This window comes from Aplidium turbinatum, chromosome 7 (genome assembly GCF_918807975.1).
Source record: "Aplidium turbinatum chromosome 7, kaAplTurb1.1, whole genome shotgun sequence".
NCBI lineage: Eukaryota > Metazoa > Chordata > Ascidiacea > Aplousobranchia > Polyclinidae > Aplidium > Aplidium turbinatum.
In genome coordinates this window covers 17,242,907-17,266,925 of record NC_137478.1, presented here as the reverse complement: position 1 = coordinate 17,266,925, position 24,019 = coordinate 17,242,907, and the positions used below count along the sequence as shown (strand labels likewise).

Genomic DNA, 24,019 nt, shown 5'->3' with positions numbered 1-24,019 from the left:
GATTACTTTAGGCAGTGGCTATTTGACCGGCGCCGGTCTTTGAATCTGAAACACTATTTGACCGGTCATGACGTCACTATACAGTCACTTTTTTCTTTTTCTCTTTCAAAGCAAAAGACGAGAAGCGCATATAAGTTCTAAATCCAATCATCTCACTCAACTCGTAACGTGGCGCATGCGATACGTCGCCGCCTCCGACTCTAGAGGGACTGAGTTCGATACTGCCGGAAGCGTTCTTTTTTTTTATTAATTTTTTTTAACTAAATTTTGACACGAAGTGCATTTTTTAGTCAGTTTTTAATTATTTTTTATGTCTTTTCAAATGTGAGTAATAAAGTTAGAGTTTTTTTAATTTGCTGGAATTTGAGAATTTCTCTGGGTAATTTTCCGATTGTGGCCGTGCTAACTACTGATACGGTATATAGCCTACCCAGATTAGAAAGTTTGAACATTGCGCGGGGGAGAAGAGTTTCAGCTGCTGCATTTGCGCGGCTGTCAACATCAAAGGCTGGAAATTGCGCGGTTGTCAATATCAAACGCTGGAAATTGCGCGTTTGAAAATTATTCACAAAAACGTAAGGAAAGCGCTTACTGAAACCTTAACTTTGCAATTGCAATGCTGTCCTGCCTCGCTGAGCTTCTTTTGGAAATAGCATAACAGCTCAATAACTGCGCTAATCTTGACCACAGTATCTATGATCCCACGGACCACGGCAGGCACTTTAAACCTGCTAATCCACTGGTCGACGCAATCATGCGTGACATATGACATCACTGATGTTGGTAGCGCTATCATGCGTGACATCACTGATTTGTGCGAAGGCTACTGTGACAACTTGTTGTGTAGGTGCATTTTTTGGTTTTCTCATAGGTTACTACGACATTTTTTGATATCTGAATAAGGCTAAAAAAGCTAAAAGTTCGGAAAAGCATTCAATTCAAACCTTAAATCACTAAAAATAACCAGCCTTAATCAACTTCGCCTACCGTAGGCCTACTTCCTTTTAGTCAAGTATATTTCGTAATTCTGTTCTTGATCTGGTAAACACGAGTGTTGTAGGAGCACGTCACTACTTTGCACTCCTTAATGTCACAAAGGCGATGGATAGAAACGAAACAAAGGCTATCACAAGCAAACAAAAGGCCAGGCTTAAAAAACTGTGTGAGGGATGCCAAGCCAGCTTAGGCTACTAAAATATATCTTTTAAGTTTGGTTTGGAAAATAAGTTGCCTGAAAATTTTTACTTTCCACAAAAAATTTTTCTTTGGGATTGTGTTATATTTTTGGAAGGTGCTTCACTTTCCTAGAAAATTGTCTCGCGGACCCCAAAAGGACCGCCGACCCCAGTTTGAAAACCACTGGTATAACATAAGCTGTGACTTTATTTAACGTGCCATAGGAGCAAGGCATGGGATGGGAAGCATATTTTGGGATGGAAGATCCAAGGATGGAATGGAAGATTTGGATGATGGGATGGAAGAAGGTCTTCCATCATCATTCCATCATTTATTTTTAATCTAGGCTACGTATCATGGCACAAAACAATTTTTAACTTAAATGCGTAAAATTTTGATATGATGGTCAGAAATAAAAACAACTGAACTGAACTTTCTATCCAAAACTAAATTTTGTTTCTTGAAAACAATGAAATTTTTCCTGTTTTTTTTTTAACAACGCGACCGACGACCGTTAGGCGTTGCAGTAGAAAACATTATTTCGCACGTAATTTCATTGCGGTTCGGTAATTTAAATGTGCTGCAGCGCTCTTGCATGATTCGACCAGTGCGCAAGACATGGGGCTACATAAAAATATTAAGAATGGCGTGCACAGTAACTTAGCCTACAGTTTTTTTTAATTATTGAGCAGTGTGTAAGGGCATAGCTAGGGGGCCCGCCCCCCAATCCAACAACTTTATGAGCGATATATTGCAACTTTTGTACATTTTGGACAAATTTTTCAATAAATTGCGGCTAATTGAATTCACTTTAACAATAATTTAGCTGATTACGAAGTAAAACCAATATTATTTAACATCATGCCCAGTGGCGTACGCAGGATTTTCTCAAGGGGGGGCATTGAGAGTAGCGTAGCCAAGAATTTTGAAAGGGGGGGTTTCGACGACCAGCGGGCGAAGCCCGACGGCATTTTCGCTTAAAACGACACCCAGCAGCGGGGGGTCTGGGGGGCCCCCCCCAGAAAATTTTGAAAAAAATCCTTTGAATTTGGTGCATTCTGAGAGCATTTTCAACAAAAATGTGGGTATGAATATTTCTGTAAAGTGGTGCTGTCAGGTGGCATAGCAAAAGGATAAGATCATGTTTTCTTCGGCATTTTTCGGAAATAAAGCTAAGTCTCTATGTTTTCTTGTTGTTAATTCCTGGCTGAGATGTTTGGTATTGGCAAAACTCGCTCTTTTAATGCAGTTTTGTTTAAAATTAGGCAAGTCTTTTGTAGACTGAAACCATCATTCCCAAGCATAAAGAGACTGAAAGCATCATTCTCAATGTCGTGACGTCACACGTGTGCCAAAGGGGGGGGGGTTGTAACCCCCAAGGCCCAACCCCCCCCTTGGCTATGCCACTGGCCATTGATATCCCTAGTTTAGACTATCCATTTCTCTCACTAATCACTATAATAGGCTTACAGAACACTATGCTACATTGGCATATCCGGGGTGGGGTAGGTGGATTGGGCTATGTATTTCGTATTGGCTTAGTCTATAAAACAACATTGTTACAGTAATTGCTTTGACAGAGCAATGCAAAACATATTAAATGCCTTAATCTACGTCGTTAACTACTAAAACATTTTTAACGGGAGGGGGGGCCATGGCCCAATGGCCCCCCCTGCGTACGCCACTGATCATGCCAATTTTGAGGAAAAATTTTGACATTGTTGGTTCACAAATGACTACCAAAAAGGGCTATTTTTGGTCAAAAATAGTCAAAATGTTCCGGGGAGACAAATTTTGCTTGGCATCTGTACTTCAGTGGCGTACCGTTGGTCACAGCGGTAAACCATAATCTCTTCTTGGGAAAATTTTAACATAAAGTTCCCGAATCCGTTCGTCTGTATATAATGACCGAAGAAACACACACTTGAACTTGTTTTCAAACAGTGTATTTCTGTAAAATTAGCCCGAGGCTATCGAAAACGAGGGGGGTGCAACGCCGTACACCACTGAAAAACTGTCACTACAGAACAGATTACTTGGATAAAAGACGGAGAATTTGTCCAGCTAGCAAGCACCAAATAAACCAGTTAAATGTGCGACCGACTTCCAACACACAACTTCAAGAATGAATCAGAAAAATTTGTGATAACTCAAAGGCACGCCAGCAGTAGCGCGACGCAACATTTCATGTCCAAACAGGTTTCAACTGAAACAGGTTTAAACAGGTTTGACACAGTCTTACGGACGATGGTGCAATTTTGGCTCATGTTTTAGGAATTTCCATGACGTAATATTCAGTAGACCCGAACGGTTTCTACATGACGTTTGACCAGGCGAACAACCGTCTGGAACAACCGTGACCACTTTGACAGGGTGTTCAGTGACGTCAAAGCAACAGTGGGGGGTCTGGGGGGCCTCCCCCAGAAAATTTTTAAAATTACCATTGAATTTGGTGCGTTCTGAGAGCATTTTCAGCACAAATTCTGAACATGAACAGAACTGACAAAAATAATGTTGTCAGAATGGAAAAGAATACAAAATAGATATTTATTTGACAGCGCATTGAATGAAAGACTTAATAATACCAAACATTAAGTTGCATTTCTAAAGTCACATACTTCAGTTCTCTTTTTATTTCCGACCATCAAAACGAACAATATTACTTGCCATAACACAACAGGAGTCTGAAAAAACGCGAAACTTAAAGCGTGCTCGAGATGGAAATGATTTACTTCATGCAAGAATTAGGCACGGTCGCAACACCTTGAGAAATGTACAAGCGAATTAAAAACAAACAGGTGAAAGTTAAAACAAAAAACAATAGCAAAGCAACTCAGGTGAAAGTTACTGCATGTTGCTGTTTTCGGGTTTGTTACTTTCCTAAAAAGTGGAAGTAGACACGAAATCATTAACCGAATCAGCCGCGACATGTAATCAATCTCCTAAAAGTTGTTATCATTATAGCCTAGGCTACTATTATACAAGATACATTCTATAAATCTATAAGTTACAGTTATACGTTGGTCGTCGAATTATTATATTACTGTAAAATTCGTGAATGTTACATAAATTGTCTTGTTTCTCTGAGTTTGTCCTGTTCAAAAAAACAGTTTGCGCTTCGGGGCAGAAAATGATGGTTCGGCACAGACTAAAAAATATTTGTTAGCAACAAGGCTAAGCTAATACAAAGTTGAAATCAGAAACATAGTTTGACCACACTTCAGCAGAAAAACGTACGGCATTTTACCAGACTTAGGCTAGGCCTACTTGGAAGTGAGGGAACGTTGATAAGCCTTCAACGCCTCTTTTGCTAGCGGGTTGTGTTCTGAGACAATTTTGTCCGTTGAGACATTGCAATTCTTGTGAACAGAACTAATGTGTGCTTTTGATGTTGAAGTATTGAATCTTCCAAACCAAAATTTACTTTTGTTTTGCTCAAAGCAAACTAAGCAAAAGGACATCAACGTTTTTTCATGTCCGCTTTTCGTTCTTTTTTTACTTACTCCTCCACAAATATCCTGTTTTGATCGCCGTTTAAGAATAAGTATTAAGTACGTCTGAAAAATATGAAAATCATTAAATAACGACACCAGTTTGTCAATGGGTAGCCATCATAGGCGTAAATCCCGGAGAGAGGAGAATTATTCCCCCTAAAAGTTTGGCGGGGGGATGCAAATATTTCCCAAAATTTTCTCTTTGTCAGCAACGTCTTCACAATGATCTGAGGCTGGTGAAAAACTTCAAGATACTAGGCCTATTCATGATACTGACTCAGTCTGTGTACAGTATCTATGCTGTAGGCCTACACATACACAGCCTAGCTAGCTCTATTATTATGACAGCATAATAGGTTAGCATAGGCTAGGCTATAACTAACTTTTCTAAACCGGAAGGATACCACTAGCCTAAGCTTATCATGCCTAACTGTAGCCTACGTCGAAGCTCAGTGAACTTTGTCATTGCTACTCAAGTTCAACTGTAAATCAACGGATTACCTGATTTTAACTAAAAGAATTGAGAACTAACTCACTCACTGCACTCACGTCCAATTCCCAAAATGGCGAGAATAGAAATCAAGCGACGGAAAGGCGAGAATGGGAAAGACAGTAAGAGGGGTTCCGGATGGCGAGTGGCGACGGAAACCAGCTGGTCATCGTTATTCCAATCATTTTTAGAACTTTTGAAAGGGAATGTTAATAATATTTTCTTTAAAAGTGCTAAAAACAACAATTCCCTTTTTAAGACAAAATTTCCTTGTAAAATTGTTAAAAATCCTTAAAAAATCCTTCCGATCTTCATTTCCTTTTTTATCCTTCGAAGCGTTGAAAAATCCCAATTTCGGGATAAAATCCTTCAAAGTGGAAGCACTGCGAGGGTGGGCAATTTTCGTTGTTACGTCACATAAGGTGAAACAATGGAACATAAATTGTTGATTTTCTCTATTCAACAAAAACTCACGAGTGGTTTTTGCATAAAACGATAAAATTGTTGCGATTATTTAGTTGTATTCTCGCGGCTGGCCGAAACGATTTTGCGCGGCTGAGGTTGTGATTTTTAGTGAATTGCGCGGCTGCGCTTGTGATTTTTCGTGAATTGCGCGGCTGACACCGCGGCTGGAAATTGAAGTGCGCGGGGGATTTATCCCCCGCGCAGGCCAAACTTTCCAATGTGGTAGCCTACATAATTTTTCAATTCAGGCACGTTTTAAACTTTTCAAGGTTTTGCCACGTCTTCCCGTTCATTAACGTGCTGGGAGGTCTAGCCTATATGTATCGATTTTTGTAGTTAGTATCTTTTTCGTCCTGGACGCGTTAATGACGAAAAATAAAATGATTCATTGATGTGACCGTGTTTGCCGAACGAAGCAATACATTTTTGCTCTCAACAAAATGCACTTTGGGTCAAAATTTAGTTAAAAAAAAAGAACGCTTCTGGGTAGTATCGAACTCAGTCCCTCTAGAATAGGAAGCGGCGACGTACCACACGCGCCACATGACGAGTTGAGTAAAATGGTTGGATTCAGAACTTCTATGCGCGCTTCTCATCTTTTGCTTTAAAAGAGAAAAAGAAAAAAAGTGACTGGACAATGACGTAATGACGGTCAAATAGTGTTTCAGATTCAAAGACCGGCGCCGGTCAAATAGCCACTGCCATTACTTTATGGTTAGAGTTAGGGTAAAGGTTAGCGCAAACTGCGGTTAGCGGAAACTACGGATAAATGTTTGCGGAAACTGCGATCAGCGTGGGTTAGGGTTAGAGCATAGATTAGTCTATGGTTAGAGTTAGGGTTAGCGGAAACTGCGATCAGCGACTTCCGCTTTTTTTAATTTTTTCTCTCGATCTTTTCAGGGTACGAACTGAGGGTCCGAACTGTTCAGGGTACGAACTAGGTTGCATCCTTCTGGAATAGTGAATTATTCTGAATTGCCCATCCCTAGTGGTTTGCTTGGTAATTTGCAGCCTTTAAAACATTTTAAGGAAGGACAATTTAGACCAACTACTGGAGATGTTCTTCAGAAATACAGATATCATCTTCAATTAAATCCTCATAACCACCAGAGTGGGAAGCTCGCAGCTTGGGATACAGCAGTATGTCTAGCAAAAGTATGGCAGCCTGCTTGCATTCCACTGATGACAAAACAAAACATCCAAAACAAAATTATTCATTTGGTTGATGTATACAAGAAATACAAACATGCCAATTAAAGGAATCTGCTGTCTTAATTAAATTTCGAGAAACACTGACAACACGATTTACGATATCTGCTAAGAATGCCGAAAATCTTATTAACAAAAATAAAACATTGCTACCAGAAGATAAGGCAGAAGATATACAGCTTCTTAAATTACTTGAAACAAACCAACCATATCATACACGCTATGACGTCCGCGTTTTGTCGCTTCTACCTTTTTCTATACCTCTGTTATGTTTGTCATTATTATACTGCTTTTTCGTTGTGATGGTCAGAACTTAAAACAAACTAAACTGAACGGCCACAAAAATATGTTGCCTAACGATTAAGTCACTTCGGGTTAGAATTGAGTTCAAAAAAAAAAATACCTTTTGGTGGAATCGAACTCATGTCCTTGCGAGTATGAGCCAGACAAAGATCACACGCTCCTTTGATTCACTTGGCAGAAACAGTTGAATTTAGAAGTTATATACGCACTTTTTTTCCAGCAACAGCGCGCATGCGCAGTAAAAGCGACTTAAAAATTAAAAAAAAAAGGCATGAAACGGCTGTATTTACGGCGCCGTAAATGCAGCCACTTCCTTAATTATTGGCATCGACCGTATTTAAATTCTATTTTTGACTTCAGTTTATGGATTAAAAAAAAAACAGCTTGATGGCAGCTTTTTAGTGAACAAGATTTAGGTTCAAATCATTGAAATGATGTCAGAGACTTGCTCTGTAGTTAACATAATGATGGGTGCAACCTAATTCGTACCCTGAAAAGATCGAGAGAGAAAATAGCACAAAGCCGAAGTCGCTGATTGCAACAAAGCCGAAGTTGCTAATTGGAGTTTCCTCAAAAATTTGAAAGTTAGGGTTAGGGTTAAGCGGAAACTCCAATCCGTGTGGCTTTTTTATTTTTTTTTCGGTTTTTTTAGGGTACGAAATGAAGGTACGAATTGTTCAGGGTTCAAATTAGGTTGCATGCACAAATGATAATTATAGTAGTCTATAGTCAAGTGGGGTAAAAAAAAAACAGTGGGGGAATTGGGGTAAAAAAAAACACTTATCATTTTACATCTAAAATGAGTAGATATTCACTCAACTTTTTTAGTTTCTGTTTAAGTGGTCTCTAGTGAATACTTTGAGGGGTAGAGAAAAAAAATTAAATTTGACAAAGAAGAGATATGTTAGATAGAGTAAATATGGCAGAGTTCGATCTTAACGCTAGTCCGCTAGCCAATGGCTAGTGAAAATTTGCACGGACTAGTAGAAATGTTGCAGTACTAGTCTGATTGGCTAGTGAAAATATTCGACGGTAAAAAGTTTTGGTTTACAAAATGGCGATTGGCGACGTCACTCTGTTTGTTTGCGTCTGTAGTAAGAGAAGGTGTTTTTGTGCGTATTGTTGCTCTCTTGTGCGTACTGAAATCTGAAAGCCTTTACATTAGTTAGTTTCAGTCTAAGCCAAAACACTTGTCTTAATACGTCATCAGACAACTGAAAAGTCAGTAAACTGGTCGGACTAGTGAAAAATCGTGCGGGCTAGTGAAAACGGGGAGCAACTAGTCCGGTGGGCTAGTGAAAAAAAAAGTTAAGATCGACCCCTGTATGGCCAGCAACGGGTGCAAAAAAAGTTTCGGAGGAATTTATTAAAGTTTTTTGCTCAGTTTTAGTGATAGGTAGTATGAATGTTTAAAGGTTATATTGTGAGTACTATGTTGTGAGGCTACTTGATGCAACAAAGACTGGGGCCTCCAAATGTTTGTGTAGATTATTATTGAGGTGTTTTTTTTTACCCCAATAAATTTCGTTGATTTGGGGTAAAAAAAACAGTGCATTTTATGCAATGTTTTGGCTTCATATTGGTGTTACATCAACTGCCAAGCAGTATATCACCAAAAGATACAAAAACAAACTTCTGGATGCATCAGTGCCAATGTATGCATGTGTTATGCACAATCAATTGTTGGAATTGGGGGTCCGAGGTTAAGATTAGTGTTGCGGGTTAGTCGGTCAATAGCACCAGATTAAGAGCACAGAGTGATCCATCGATTGATTGTGCATAACACATACAATAGGGTGGCCAAAAAAAATTGAAATTTTTTATTTTTGTTTGCACACCCTCTCATTTGAGGAGGATTCATGAAAAAATAACACTGTGAAAATTTGAAGTGAATCCGACAAGAGGAAGTGCTCTCCCACCGACCTCAAAGTTTGCTTTTATTGGCATAATTCGTCAAAATTCCTTGAATATGTGACGTAATTCTTTTTTGACTTATGTACATTGCAGTTGCAGCATTTTTGTTTTAACCATTGTTTTACTCTGAATTTATGATACAATAAGTGTTTCCACATGCAGAAAAACATAAATAATGCACAAAATAGATCACATTAACAAGCGTTTGGTATGAAATTAAATGCACTAAACTTTAGCGAAAACCGCATAAAAGTACGTTCACCAGTCACGATCGCAATGCTTTAGGTGACAACACATTGCCCAGAAAAAGCAAACGAAACGTTTGTAAAGAGTCAAGCCATCGATTTTATTTAATGGAGCTGTTGGCATGTTGGCTTTTACTTGCACTTGTTGGAAGCAGCTCTCTGTGGTGCTCGATCACCTGATAGAGGAGCTGGCGCTGTTGTTCATTTTCCGTAAGGACTTCATTGAGGTCAGTAGCTAATTTGACTGCCCAGTGCCCGCTCTGCACAATCATTGACGACTTTGAGATCATGGCATGCAAGAAATAGCAGCCTTCGATTAAATGCCTGCTGCCAGTGATAGCTCCAGTGTGGATTCCCGTATTGCTTGATGTCGTGTCAAAACAAAGTGCAGCTAAGTGCTCTGCTACAACTCGTGTATGAATTCCACTACTTTTTGGCCCATTGGTGATCCCGTTCCAATAGGCAGCTTCGGAATGCCAAGCGGTATCTCAACATGCATACCAGAAACTACAATGGCCAAAGATTCGGACTTTGTGCCATTGGCATTAGTCAAATGTTTACCATGAAAATGAACAAGTGGAACTGTAGCTGTTAGTTTAAATTTTTGCAGCACTGCAGCTGCCAGGCTTTCACATGAGGTGTTTCGAGCATTCATGACAGAGGAATGTGACATTGTCAATTCATTTATATATATCAATTCCAGCTGCAGCAAGAGCAGGAGTGACGATCATCATTGCTTGACGACTTGATGTTATAGTTCTGTTCAGTGCTGCATTAAACAGTGGATTATCGATAATGCAGCGTTTTGGTAATGGCTGCTCCTACTGGGTTTTCTTTTGTTTTGGTGTTATTTGGATTTACGGTGCAAACAGTGGGTCACTGGAAGAATCTTCATCATCTGCTAATCATTTTCAGATGAGAAAGCAGCAGCACTTGATGGTACTGGATCAATGCGATTTCTGTTGCGTCTCTGTTCATCATCTTGCGATGCATTGGGTCCTCTGTTGTCATCAGTATCTGTCATGCACCACCTTGGTCTATCAGAAACTGGCAGTCTTTTGGTATTGTTATGCGGCATTCCCAGTTAGCATGTGCAATATCAAATAATGCACTTAAGCTCTGGGTGAAGTCAGCTTCTGAGGTCAGCTGGGAAGCTGAATTTCGCCTCCCATTGTGCTTTGATTCTCCTATATGCTCTTGATGGATGCGTTTTAGTTTGGTAACAACGTGAGTCTTTGCAGTGGTAGCGATATTAGCTTTCACTCACAAGAACTGTACTGCAAGCAAGTGGCAGTGTAACCTTATTGATCTTCATCTCGTAGAACCACACCCCATACAGGCAGCTGACATAGCCCCTCAAGGGAGTCAACACTAGAGAGTGGGTGTCCATTTGTTGACTCTCTTGAGGGCCATGCCAGCTGCCTGTATGGGGTGTGGTTCTTCGCCGTCTACTACGAGATGAAGGTCAATAAGATTACACTGCCACTTGCATGCAGTACAGTTGTAGATGAAGTAATATTAACTACTACCATCTATGCCACTTTTTGGTTTGCAGCACCATCAATATCTGCCCCTACAAATGACCTAGCAATGTTACAGCTCACAGAGGATTATAAAGAGGTTGACAATGCAATTTCTCAAGTGGCAGAAAAAAGTTGAGGTTGCGCTTGTGGTACATCAGTGAGGATCTTGCTGCACTGCCTTTATTCAGTGATAATAACACAGATGATGAAAAGAAGGCAATCGTTAATGCTCTTAAGAAAGACCCATTTCCCGAAGATGTTCGTCGTGTTGCCCCAAACAAAACTGTCAAGTTTTAACGTCTCTCTTTGGCACAGTTTGTAACACAGCGTTCACTTAACCTTTTCGAGTCACTGCTTCTGTTGACACATGGCGTGATCGTGATGATTATAAAGAAGCATGCAAAGTTTGGCGTCATCTCAAAGCCGTCAATCATTGTGCAGAGCGGGCAGTCAAATTAGCTACTGACTTCAATGAAGTCCATACAAAAAATGAACAACAGCGCCAGCTCCTCTAGCAAGTGGTCAAGCACCACAGAAAGCTGCTTCCAACAAGTGCAATAAAGTCAACCAATGGCTTGACTCTTTACAAACATTTCTTTTGCAATTTCTGGGCAATGTGTTGTCACCTGAAGCGTTGCGATCGTGACTGGTGAACGTACTTTTATGCGGTTTTAGCTAAAGTTTAGTGCATTTTATTTCATACCAAACGCTTGTTAATGTGATCTATTTTGTGTATTATTTATGTTTTTCTGCATGTGGAAACACTTATTGTATCATAAATTCAGAGTAAAACAATGTTTTACACAAAAATGCTGCAACTGCAATGTAGATAAGTCAAAAAAGAATTACGTCACATATTCAAGGAATTTTGACGAATTATGCCAAAGAAAGCAAACTTTGAGGTCGGTGGGAGAGCACTTCTTCTTGTCGGATTCACTTCAAATTTTCACAGTGTCATTTTTTTAAGAATCCTCCTCAAATGAGAGGGTGTGCAAACAAAAATAAAAAATTTCCATTTTTTTTGGCCACCCTAACATACAATCATACATATATATATACAAACTGTACTTGTTTGATTTCCTGTCTGTTGTTTTTTAGTTGTATGTTCATTCACAAACTGCTGATTGATTTTAGGGGATTCATGATCCACGAAATTTAATCGCCCGCACGCACGTTTAAACTAGAGCTGCAGTTAAAATTCAGGATGGCATGCACAAGTATATTAGACACAATTTTTTGTCTTGCTGCTGAATTTATTATAGAAACGAGACTTGCGATTTGACAATGTGTATTTTAATCAAAAGTGCATACAAAAATTGGGTGCAAAAACGTATCATATACATTATCATCATGGCCCATCCGGTCGGTTTCGACTATTGGTTCAGCATCTCTCACAATCCTTGATATATGAGTTACACAAAGCTTCTTTCCTCTGGTGGAGAATTATTTACATTACAATTACATATGAAATCAATAGCAAAACATATGAAATCAATATTATGATAATATATAAAGAAGAAGAAGCTGCTATACTGACATGTGTTTTTTTTTACCCCATGAAAATTTTTTTTTACCCCAAAGCTGGGGTAAAAAAAAATTCTGGTATTTTGTGCATAATTTTCAAACCAGTTAATGGATTTAAAAAATTTCATTGTGGGATGATAGACATACATGGTCTCTATATTATGACCAACTTTGGTGGTCATATTTGATAAGCTAAAAAATCTAGCACAAACTTTCTGAAAATATTTTTTTACATGGTAATTATGGTACATCCTGTTTAATAGGACTTTGTAACTGTTTAGTATATTGCATCCAATGAGCGACTTCTTTTTGTAAACTGCATTGAAATTTAATTATTCTTTTTGCATTTGTTTGCAGTGATTGTATTGAAAAAAAAATAACATGATTAATTCCCATCGTGAATTTGTAAAAGTTGTAGGAATTGCATCATTTGAACTTTGGCTACAAATCGTGGGGCTCTTTGTCTTTACCATTTTGCTGTGCATAAAGGTATTGTATATATAAAAATACCAAAAGTATGTGTTGCATGGGCGCCTAACTATTTTTTTGACCGTGGGGCGTGGGGGCGAAAGTATGTTTCATCAGCAACAACAAAAATTCAGCAAAATGTCACGCAGATGGATGACGTAGTTATGTCGTCACACTAGGATTGCTTTTATTGCCACACTCGGAGTTATCGCTACGTTCGACCTACCGTTAATTATTATAAACAAAACTCGACCACTTCGGTTAAGCAAGCACATGCCATGCGTTGGCTAGCGGTTGATGGACTGCGATTCTTTTAATTAAGCACAACATAAAGTTTAGCAACGAACTAGGTTTATTAGCATGAAACAAGAGACGAAAAGGTTTACTAAAATGTATAGGCTACTGTAAATGGAATGATAATGTTTTGAAAATGGAATGCAAGTACTAACTTGATCATATGCTTGAAAATATACCTGTTGAAAGCAAAATCATTCATGTTTACATCAATTCAACAACACGTCACCTTGAATAAATTTAAAAGTTGCTGACATCCGTAAACAGCCCTTGAAAAATAGTTACGGAGAGATGTTTGATTAAGTTTTGCTTTCAGTTTGCTGTAAAACGCCCGTTTTTGTGTTGCAGATGAAACAAGATGCGCATATTCCCGCCTTTTATTAGGTTTCTATTGCAACGGTCGTGTGTGCGCCATTCAGTTTGCGTGAGTCTGTTACTGCGTTTTTTATGCGGCGTGTGCGCAATGCGGTTTGTACCAGCCCTGGTTGCGTTGGTTAGTGGTTACCTAGGGCCGAGACTTCAAGCTCATTTTCACAGCGAGCGATTCACTGCGTGACAATTCACTGCAGAGGTTTCGACTTTCGAAAGCGACATTGAATCTGTTTGCAAGCGCATAAAGCTAAACGCAACCTGCGTCTACTTAGCAAATTATGTTGTTTTGGGTGCATTCAACATCTGATGACATTGAATCGACGCAAAATGGTAGATTTTTGCTATGTCCCAGTCAGCAAAATCAGTCATTTATACATTGATTGAACGTTTGCAAATGTTAAATCAATGTAAAAATGACAGATTTTTTTGTCTGGGGTGGGATTGTAGCATCGCTACTCGTTCTAGTGATTACCGGTATTTATCGCAAAGCTGTTGCGGTTTGCATTTAAAAATGTTTTTTTGCTGCCGATCGCTAGTTCATTTATTGTTTTATGTATCAATACAGCATAAACAGTTGCTCCCACGCAGAAATATGCGTGGGGGCCTGCCCCCCACGGCTTAGGCGCATATGATGTGTTGTATACCATGCAATTGCAATAAAGTATAGTATTACCTGGCTGAATCAAAGGCAAGTTATATCAGTAGGCAAGTTATATAACCTACCAAAGTACCAAATGATATTAATGTCTAATATACAAGCAGTCTCCAATAGTTAATTATGCCTGACTCAATTATAAAGGTTATGTCAATTGAAATTACATTGTTATGAAATTGGCAAAAGCAGAAAGGAGATTAATAACAATAGTTAGAAGGTGCCAGATGCAATTTGTAGGTCATTTTCACAAACATGTAGATTTGAAAAAATTGGCACTATTGGGGATGATACAGGGAAAAAGAATTAGAGGTCGACAAAGATGCACTTATTTAAATAGTTTGAATCAGTGGGCCATGATCGCCAACGTCTGTATCAGATCAGGCACATAATCATCATGCTAATTGTAAGCAAGCTTACAAAACCTGAGTGCTTTCATCTTATTTTGTGAAAAAACTTCAATCCATGTTTTGTAAAAGTAGGATTGTAGTTTACTAACCTCAAAGGTTTGTTATCATATAGTGCAATGCAAGCTAAAAAAATTAATCAAATAGTCTGCCTACCCTATCTGTGTCACTTTGTTTCAGTCTATCTTTATTGTTTATTTTTTCAGGTTGAAACATATGGATCAATATCCTGGTTTCATGCTTTCATTCCTTTGTATGCAGCTGATGCACTTCATCTGTATTTCAGTGTAATTGTTTATGTTCGCAGTCTTTTGATTGGCAAAAAGAAAGAAGCTAACCGACGTCTTTTTTGGATCATTTTTTATTTGATATTGTTATTTACATTTAAGGTAAAGATTTTCTTTCCCTAACTCATTGTCATATTGATAAAAACGATGTAAGTAGCAAGATATGATGACACAGTTAAAAACACCCAACATCAGGGTTCGACCTTAACTTTTTTTCGCACTTGCCAACCGGACCAGTGTCTAACTATTTGCACTGGTCTGCACGAGATCGCACTGGTCCGTCCCGTTTATTGATAAAAACAAGATTGTCATGGGAAGCACGAGGCCAACCCAGGAAAAACCACCTTAAAATGACAATAATGAATGGTGGCAATAACATGGAAATATACAATGGCAATAACAGTAACAACAGTTTATCTAGGCAAGACATTCAATCCACGTTCAGTCTTCAATCTACTTATGGCTTTTCTTCAATTTCTGAATCCGATGATGGGTCATAATCGGAATCTGATGACGGGACGATCACGGGGTCATAATCGGAATCCGATGTGTGTTTGTCTGGCCTTGAATTAAGTTAATTTGATGCCTCATCACTTACATGCTCCAGGGTTCGATCTTAACGCTAGTCCGCTAGCCAATGGCTAGTGAAAATTTGCGCGGACTAGTAGAAATGTTGCAGTACTAGTCCGATTGGCTAGTGAAAATATTAGCCGTTGAAAAGTTTTTTTATGTTTTAAAATTGCATTGTTTGCGTCTGTAGAACAAGAAGGTGTTTTTGTGCGTATTGTTGCTCTCTAGTGCGTACTAAAATCTGAAAGCCTTTACTTTAGTTAGTTTCAGTCTAAGCCAAAACATTTCGGAATGGCCCGTTTCGGCGAGTCCGATTCGGCTAATCCGATTCGGCTAGTCCGATTCGGCTAGTCCGATTCGACGAGTTCCCTATTCAGCGAGAGCCTTTTTTGGCGAGTGCCCTATTCGGCGAGTTTTTGAAATTTTATTTTTGAATTTGAATTATCGGGTACCGTAGCCTAACTGTTTTCACATCGTTTTAATGTCGCTGAACGTGCAGAAAGGAATTAAAATAAAATGTTTGAACTATTAAATTAAAACTCGTCATGTCAGTTCAGTTCAGTTGTTTTTATTTCTGACCATCATATCAAAAACAATACACGTCAACATAGCAAAGGTAGAAGCGACAAAACGCGAACGCTAAAACGTGCTTGAATTCGTCATGTCTGTTCAGTTGTTTTTAAGGTAGAAGCGACAAAACGCGAACGTTAAAACGTGCTTGTGACCGAAGTAAGTTATTGAGTTGAAAGAAATTTGGCACGGTCGCAACACCTTCAGAAAAATTTAAGATGTGAAGGGAAAATAAAAAAAAGAAAATGTTACAAAAAAAAAATCATGTTTAATGTCTATAAGTTAGTACTTTTGAATAGTTAAAATGATTACTTTGGATCGGGGTCACCAATTTTTTTTTCTCTGAGGGCCGGATCGCTGCGAGATTAACAGCTGCGGGCCGGATGCAAATTGCGAAAAGATATACAACTATTTAGAATCTCTATTGACTTGAATTGAGCACAATAAATAACAAAGTCAGCAGTGGAATAGCAAAGTTGTGATGAAAATCGAAAGGTTGCTGGAAAAGATATCCACTGCTGTGATACACTACATCGTGCTCTTCAAAAAACATTACATCTTTCCAAGTTTGGTCTAGTAGGCTGTCCCCATTTGTGGTGGCCTTATAATAAAGGTACAATGTGATGGTAGCTCAACAGCAACGTCAGTCCTTTACAAAAAGTTTGGTAACTTTTACGGCCGGTGTCCTTTTAAAAGGACATCGTTTTGAATGCATCAGTATTGCATCATCTTATTTTGATTGAATCATTTTGGACTTGCTAGTAGTTGTTTAGGATCTGTTTTGGAAGGTGTTGATAAATATTTGCGAACAACGTACTTTTTTTGAATTTTGTGAAAGTTTGAAAATTGTTGAAAAATGAGAAGAGCCGGATGAAGTGAAGTGAGGAGGAACATGCATGTTTTATTGCCTATTGGTAATAGATATGAATTATGTTTCTTCATAGTTTGACACTTTATAATATTGTGCTTCCTACTACACTCTAATTTGTGTAAGGTTTTCCTTCTTTTATTTGTTTATTTTGCTTTATATTTATTGTTGCCTTTTAAAAGGACACCGGCCACATGGCCACATTGTTTTGCTTGTTTGTAACACTGTCAAAGAATATTGAACATCGTGTAAAAGCAGCACATTGCGCCTATGGAAGACTTAACCATCGTGTTTTCAACAACCATGCTATATCAATCCACACAAAAATTATGGTCCTCCGGGCAGTCGTTCTATCCACCCTTCTCTATGCTTGTGAAACCTGGACATTATACCGCCGTGACATCAAACGTCTTGAAAATTTTCAGCAGAGGAAAGAAACTGGGTCAAATGCTAGGCACTCGTTGGGAGGATTTTCTCACCAAAGATGCACTCCTTGATCGCGCTAGGTTGCCCAGTTCAGAAGCCACCATATTGCAACACTGCCTTCGCTGGACAGGGCATGTCATGAGAGGGACAACGAGGAGGGACAACTAGAAATAGGAAACCTCCCCAAGAAGACCAAAAATGAGATACAAAGATCAACAGAAAGTCTCCCTCAACCATGCAAACATTGATCTGGATTCATGGGAAAAACTTGCTAGTGACAGATTACTTTGGAGAAAAAGATCTAAGGAAGGCACGGAAGTTTTCAAAAAAAAAGGATACAAAAAGCCCAAGAAAAACGAAACACTAGAAAAGCTAAAACTACCACGTCCCTCCCTCCATACAATCCATACCCCCCATACAATGTGACTTTTGCCTACGTCTTTTCCATCATAGATTGGCCTCCAAAGCCATATATGACATCACCATCCAAAGCCAAATTTGATTTGATGACGAAACCAATGCTCGGTCACGAGCTGGAGCCGACGACTGTCAGTGGGGTATCGCTATGGTTTGTGCCGCCGCTGTGGACCATGATTTTGCACCCCTGAATGCGTGAAGTAGGAACCAGCAAATAGAATTCGAGCCAAATCCGTTTCAAAAAATATTTTTACTATGCTTTTTCGTTTAGGTTTAAAAATATTCTCCCGCTACAAGTTTCCTACCGGGGGGGGGACTGCCTAATGGGGGGGCACCCTCCCACTAGCTACGCCGATGGTTATCTTGAATATAATATGTTCATACAATAACTTTGAAACGTCCTTCAAGAAAGATCTGACAAATTTTTTACCGAAACAAACACCTTCTTATGTTAAGGTATCGCGAGATTTACATTTGACTATGTGGCCGGTGTCCTTTTAAAAGGCAAACACAAAAATGCATCAAAAAAGCAAAAATCGTCAATTTTTTTTAAACTAATTTAAAAGTTATGGCAATACAACTTTGTGGCTGAAATATTTCCTAAAAAGAGCAATGGGAACTTGTGGCGGCTTTTAATGGGTTAACAGTTGTAGTCCAGCTGTTATTTCCGCAGCACGTGGCGGGCCGGATGAAATCAGTTTGCGGGCCGGTTTCGGCCCACGGGCCGTAGTTTGGTGACCTCTGGTTTGGGTCAACAAATGCGTGGCCTACAGCTTGGATTGAAAGGAAATTATCGGGTACCGTAGCCTAGTTATCCCTACCAGCAAAAATTTGTTCCAAGAACTCAGTTAGCCTAACAGTTCATTTTTACATTGCAGTAACAGAATGAAAAGGCTAACCAAATGTGTGGCCTATCGTTTTAACGTCGCTAAACGTTGAAATCGTGTAGAAAAGAGAACTTTGATGACTAGGATACGTTGAAACTGAGAAACATTCAGAGAAGCCCTTCGATATGTTGCATTTTTAAGATGATGCATTTTTAAGATAATGTATTCAGACGTTGAATCAATGTACAAATGAACTGTTAGGCTAAATGGGTTCTTGGAACAAATCGAAGAGCTTCTGTGAATGTTTCCCAGCTTCAACGTATCCTAGTCAGCAAAGTTCTATTTTCTACACGATTTCAACGTTTAGCGACGTTAAAACGATGTAAAAACGGCAATTTCTGCTGGTTGGGATAACTAGGCTACGGTACCAGATAATTTCCTTTCAATCCAAGCTGTAGGCCACACATTTGTTGATCCAAACTAATCATTTTAACTATTCAAAAGTACTAACTTATAGACATTAAACATGATTTTTTTTTTTGTAACATTTTCTTTTTTTTATTTTCCGTTCATTTCTTAAATTTTTCTGAAGGTGTTGCGACCGTGCCAAATTTCTTTCAACTCAATAACTTACTTCGGTCACAAGCACGTTTTAACGTTCGCGTTTTGTCGCTTCTACCTTTGCTATGTTGACGTGTATTGTTTTTCATATGATGGTCAGAAATAAAAACAACTCAACTGAACTGACATAACGAATTTTAATTTAATAGTTCAAACATTTTATTTTTATTCCTTTCTGCACGATTTCAATGTTTAACGATGTAAAAACGGCAGTTATAATTAGGCTACGGTACCCGATAATTCCCTTTCAAAAATAAAATTTTAAAAACTCGCCGAATAGGGCACTCGCCGAATAGGGAACTCGCCGAATCGGATTAGCCGAATCGAACTCGCCGAATAGTAGCAGACCCAAAACATTTATCTTAATACGTCATCAGACAAGTGAAAAGTCAGTAAACTGGTCCGACTAGTGAAAAATCGTGCGGGCTAGTGAAAACGAGGAACAACTAGTCCGGTGGGCTAGTGAAAAAAAAAGTTAAGATCGACCCCTGATGCTCTCTAGCACAATCTTAACATTTTTATGCATCAAATCTCTTGAGAGTACTGTACTAGGCTACCAGAGCTCACGTGTTGTTGCGATTACCCTTTTTCTTACGATTTAACACCGTCACATGATGTTGCGATTGCTTTTTTCTTATGATTTAGCACGTGATGTTGCGATTGCCTTTTTCTTACGATTTAACACACACTGACACGGATCACAAGTTTTGTTGTTTGAAGAGAAGCGCAAACGAGAACCACGCACTCTAAACAATCAAACGGCATAATACGATGATAGTTTCGCACTGGACAGTCGGACCAGTGCGAAACGATTCGTACCCTAATTATGTCGGCCCTAATTAAGTAAACCATTCACTTAATTGGATTTCTGCGTCTTGAATCCAAATCCATTGCATTGGTTCAATTTTTCCTGGATATTTGAACCACTGGGTCTGCTACTGGTACTATTCGGCTAGTTTCCTATTCACTAGGGACCATATCACTAGTGATGTTTCCGGTGTCATAAATATGATTTAAGATCTCAAATATAGTTATTACTATCTGAAGCCTTTACAAATTGTTTCACCTAACGGATCATCAGAAGGTCTTATTCAAATAGAATCTTATTCAAATATTAAAATATTAAAAGATTATTCAAATAGTTAGGTGAAACAAATTGTAAAGGCTTCAGATAGTAATAACTATATTTGATTTAATTTGCTCTGCTTTGCTTTTTTGCTTAGCATTGAGCACTTTTTTGTAGTATTAATAGTTTTCATTGTTTTTGATTTAAGATCTCTGTGGTTTGGTCTGAACCCCACTCATCTAAAGCTTCGATAATTTCAACTATAAAAGAAACGATATTGTGGAATAAAATACAACATTCTCTAAATAAACGGGTCTGCTACTATTCGGTGAGTCCGATTCGGAGAGTTCCCTATTCGGAGACAGCCTTTTTCGGAGAGTTTCCTATTCGGAGATTTTTTGAAATTTTTTTTGAAAATTATCAGAAACCGTAGCCTAATTATCATTGCCGCTTTTACATAATTTTAACGTCGCTAAACGTTCAAATCGTGCAGAAAAAAATAGAAATAAAATGTTTGAAAAGTTAAATGAAAATTTGTCAGTTCAGTTGAATTAACAGAAGGCGTCGTTGGATTTAGAATTTTGTAATAGTTGAGGATTCTAATATATTCTAAGTTTGCATGCAGAAGGCGACGCAGGATACATGTCAATTTTATCTGAGCAAACTTTAATAGTTCAAAAATAAATTTAATTTGCTTTATAGTCTTAAGATCTCAATGGTTAGGTCTAAACCCCACTCATCTAAAGCTTCGACTATTTTCTGCACGATTTCAACATTTAGCGACGTTAAAACAATGTTAAAGCGGCAATGATAATTAGGCTACGGTACTGACAAATTTTCATTTAATTGTTCAAACATTTTATTTCTATTTTTTTCTGCACGATTTGAACGTTTAGCGACGTTAAAACGATGTAAAAGAGCCAAGATAATTAGGCTACGGTACCGACGAATTTTCATTTAATTGTTCAAACATTTTATTTCTATTTTTTTCTGCACGATTTGAACGTTTAGCGACATTAAAACGATGTAAAAGCGGCAATGATAATTAGGCTATGGTACCCGTTAATTCAAAAAAAAAATTCAAAAAATCTCCGAATATGGAACTCTCCGAAAAAGACTGTCTCCGAATAGGGAACTCTCCGAATCGGACTCTCCGAATCGGACTCTCCGAATCAGACTCACCGAAACGGGCCATTCCGAAATAAACAGAAGCCGTCGTGGATTTAGAATTTTGTAATAGTTGAGGATTCTAATTCTAAGTTTGCATACAGACGGTGACGTAGGATACATGTCGATTTTATGTGAGCAAACATTTCAATAAATTAATAGTTCAAACATTTTGCGCTAAATTCCATTTCGATTTATTTTTCTTTGTTGGGATGCAAAAGACACAATATTGTGGAATAAAATACAATTCAAAACTGTAGCCCAAGGGTGACGAACCTTTTTGCGGTTGCGGGCCACTTTGTCAATTACACATGAGTTATCGGGCCACACAACTTTTTAATCGTAACCTACTATGAAATCTTTTAGGAGCGACTCAAGATATTATTCATGAAATTTAACAAACGGCAGATGTAAGTAATAAAATCCACACAGTTGAAATTATCTTACGCAGAATCGAAACATACAACAGTAAAAAATAAAAACAAATCAACTTGAGCAAAAAGGATAGAGCAACAGTACTTGCAGTTGCACTGATAATGAAGACAGTTTATTTTTCGAAGCGTTTACTTTCATATGAGTATGATTTCTTCTTTTTTTGGCTCTATCCTGTTTGCTCAAGTCTGGGTTTTTTTTCGCTGAGACTTTTTGGTCACTTGTCCGAAATGACTTGAAAAATTTCGGTCATTTTTTATTTATTTCCGTCATTTTTTTTGATGAAAATATTTCCTTTCAAGTAGCTGATACAACTTATATTTTTTTCGGACATTTTGACCGAATTGACTATATATATATTTTTTTGGACATTTTGACCGAATTGACTATATTTTTTTCGGACATTTTGCTAAAAAATTGGTCAATGACCGATAAATGACCAAAAAATAAACATAAACAGGCTCAAGTTGACTAAATGTTTTGACCATTATGCTCCGAAACAATAAATCAGTTAATGAAATTTTTTTTTCAAACAACAACAAAAGCCCATGCAAATCATACAGCTGAAGCTATCTAATGCAGCATTGAAGCATAAAATATTAAAAAATAACATTGAAGCATTGAATTTTTTTGCTTAGTGGGATTTTTGGAATGTTTTTGGCTTGACAAAGCGTTCAATATTAGGTCGAACAGACGATGTGGCAACTCTCAACTGCATACTAAGATTTTCATCTGTCAGCCTTGACCTGTAACGACTTTTTGTAAAGTGCATTTTAGAAAAGAACTGTTTGCATAGGTACGTGCTGCCAAAAACAGATGACCATTTGAGAGCGTGAGCTCTCAAGTTTGGAAACTCTTCCTTTGATAAACATACACGATAAAATTCAAGCAACGGCTTGTTCACATACATTCAAGTTGGAGCTCATAGGGTGCAGAAGCAGGTGTAACATTGAAGGGGATAGAAAAGACATCAAGCTCCAGTTCTTCGCTTTTGATATCCTGAATTAAAACTTTCAAAAAAGACTTGAACATTCCAAAGCGTATTGAATGCATGAAGTTGGATTGTGTTTTTTCAATGTGAGAAACTGCGTGCAATTGTTATCTTTCAACTGATTTCTCCAAAGGTTCAGCATTGACTCAGCATTGAGCGATTGTCAAATTGTTTTGCGGGCCACACAAAATTCTTTGACGGGCCGCAGGCTCATCATCTTTGCTGTAGCCGAATAGGGAACTAGCCGAAACGGGCCATTCTGTGAACCACCAATACTATTGGCAATAGTAACAAAAAATATGTCTACAAATAAAATAAAAAAGGCAACAAAAGTCACAACTTTGGATGCTTGGATAAAAAAGTTTTAGTTATTTGTCAGATTGTGCAGATTACAAGCGAGACATATCCTTTAATTGTTTGCTGTTTGGTAGAATACTGAATGTGTTTAACAAACAAAAGTATTGGCATCATTACCCACCTCGGAGTATGCTTTGGTGTTTAAGCCAGATTGGCTTGCTCACATTGTTGTTAGTTAGACCCTATCTGTTGTGAGTGAACTAGTGCCAAGATATTCGTCATAGCACATGACTAAGGAACTGTGTTTCAAAAGCTAGTGCAATTCGCAGCATCAGACTAAAACAGATCGTTAAAATCTACACTGTGAAGTAAGCAACGATCGTGCTGCTAAAAGCGAAACTCAATCAATTGCAATGCCAAGATAGTTCGACAACAGAGTGAGCATGTCAATTTTAATTATGACAAAAATTTTGTGCTTGAAACTCTTTAGTGCATACTTCAAATTGCTTGACCTGGTGCTATATTTTTGTTGTAGATGCTGGTTTCATATTATTTGGAAGAAAAATTGAATACCGAAAAATCATTCCTTTTGATTCCAGTTTTCATTCTATGGATTTTAATTTTGGTGCATGCATGCAAGCATAATTAGTTGGGCTTGTAAATGTAGAAGATAGTTTGACAAATTCAACAAGAATGAAGAACTGTCCCTGTCAAGAAGAAAAATTGTTGGAAGTGGGACAGTTGAATTAAAATTCACACTAAAATGGGTTGAAATTATTGAGTTTCATAGGTAAAAAAGCAACTGGGGCAATAAGAAAGGGGCTATTGGGAAAGACTGGAAATAAAGTTTTTGTGATTCATGCCCAGTTTAGTTGTGTCTTGTTTTATCTTGACAAAAATGCTGGTTATTTATATATACAAATCAATTCACGGTTTGGAAAGCT

At 38.2% G+C, this 24,019-nt stretch overlaps 1 protein-coding gene across 1 annotated transcript; it reads left to right on the top strand.

The window, feature by feature from the left end:
• Positions 1-12,698: 12,698 nt before the first annotated feature.
• LOC145773798 (transmembrane protein 203-like) lies at positions 12,699-23,724 on the top strand. Its single transcript, XM_082584927.1, has 3 exons — positions 12,699-12,832; positions 14,743-14,925; positions 23,611-23,724. The coding sequence occupies exons 1-3, from the start codon at positions 12,725-12,727 to the stop codon at positions 23,722-23,724; spliced, it is 405 nt and encodes a 134-aa protein (XP_082441053.1). The 5' UTR covers positions 12,699-12,724.
• Positions 23,725-24,019: the final 295 nt, after the last annotated feature.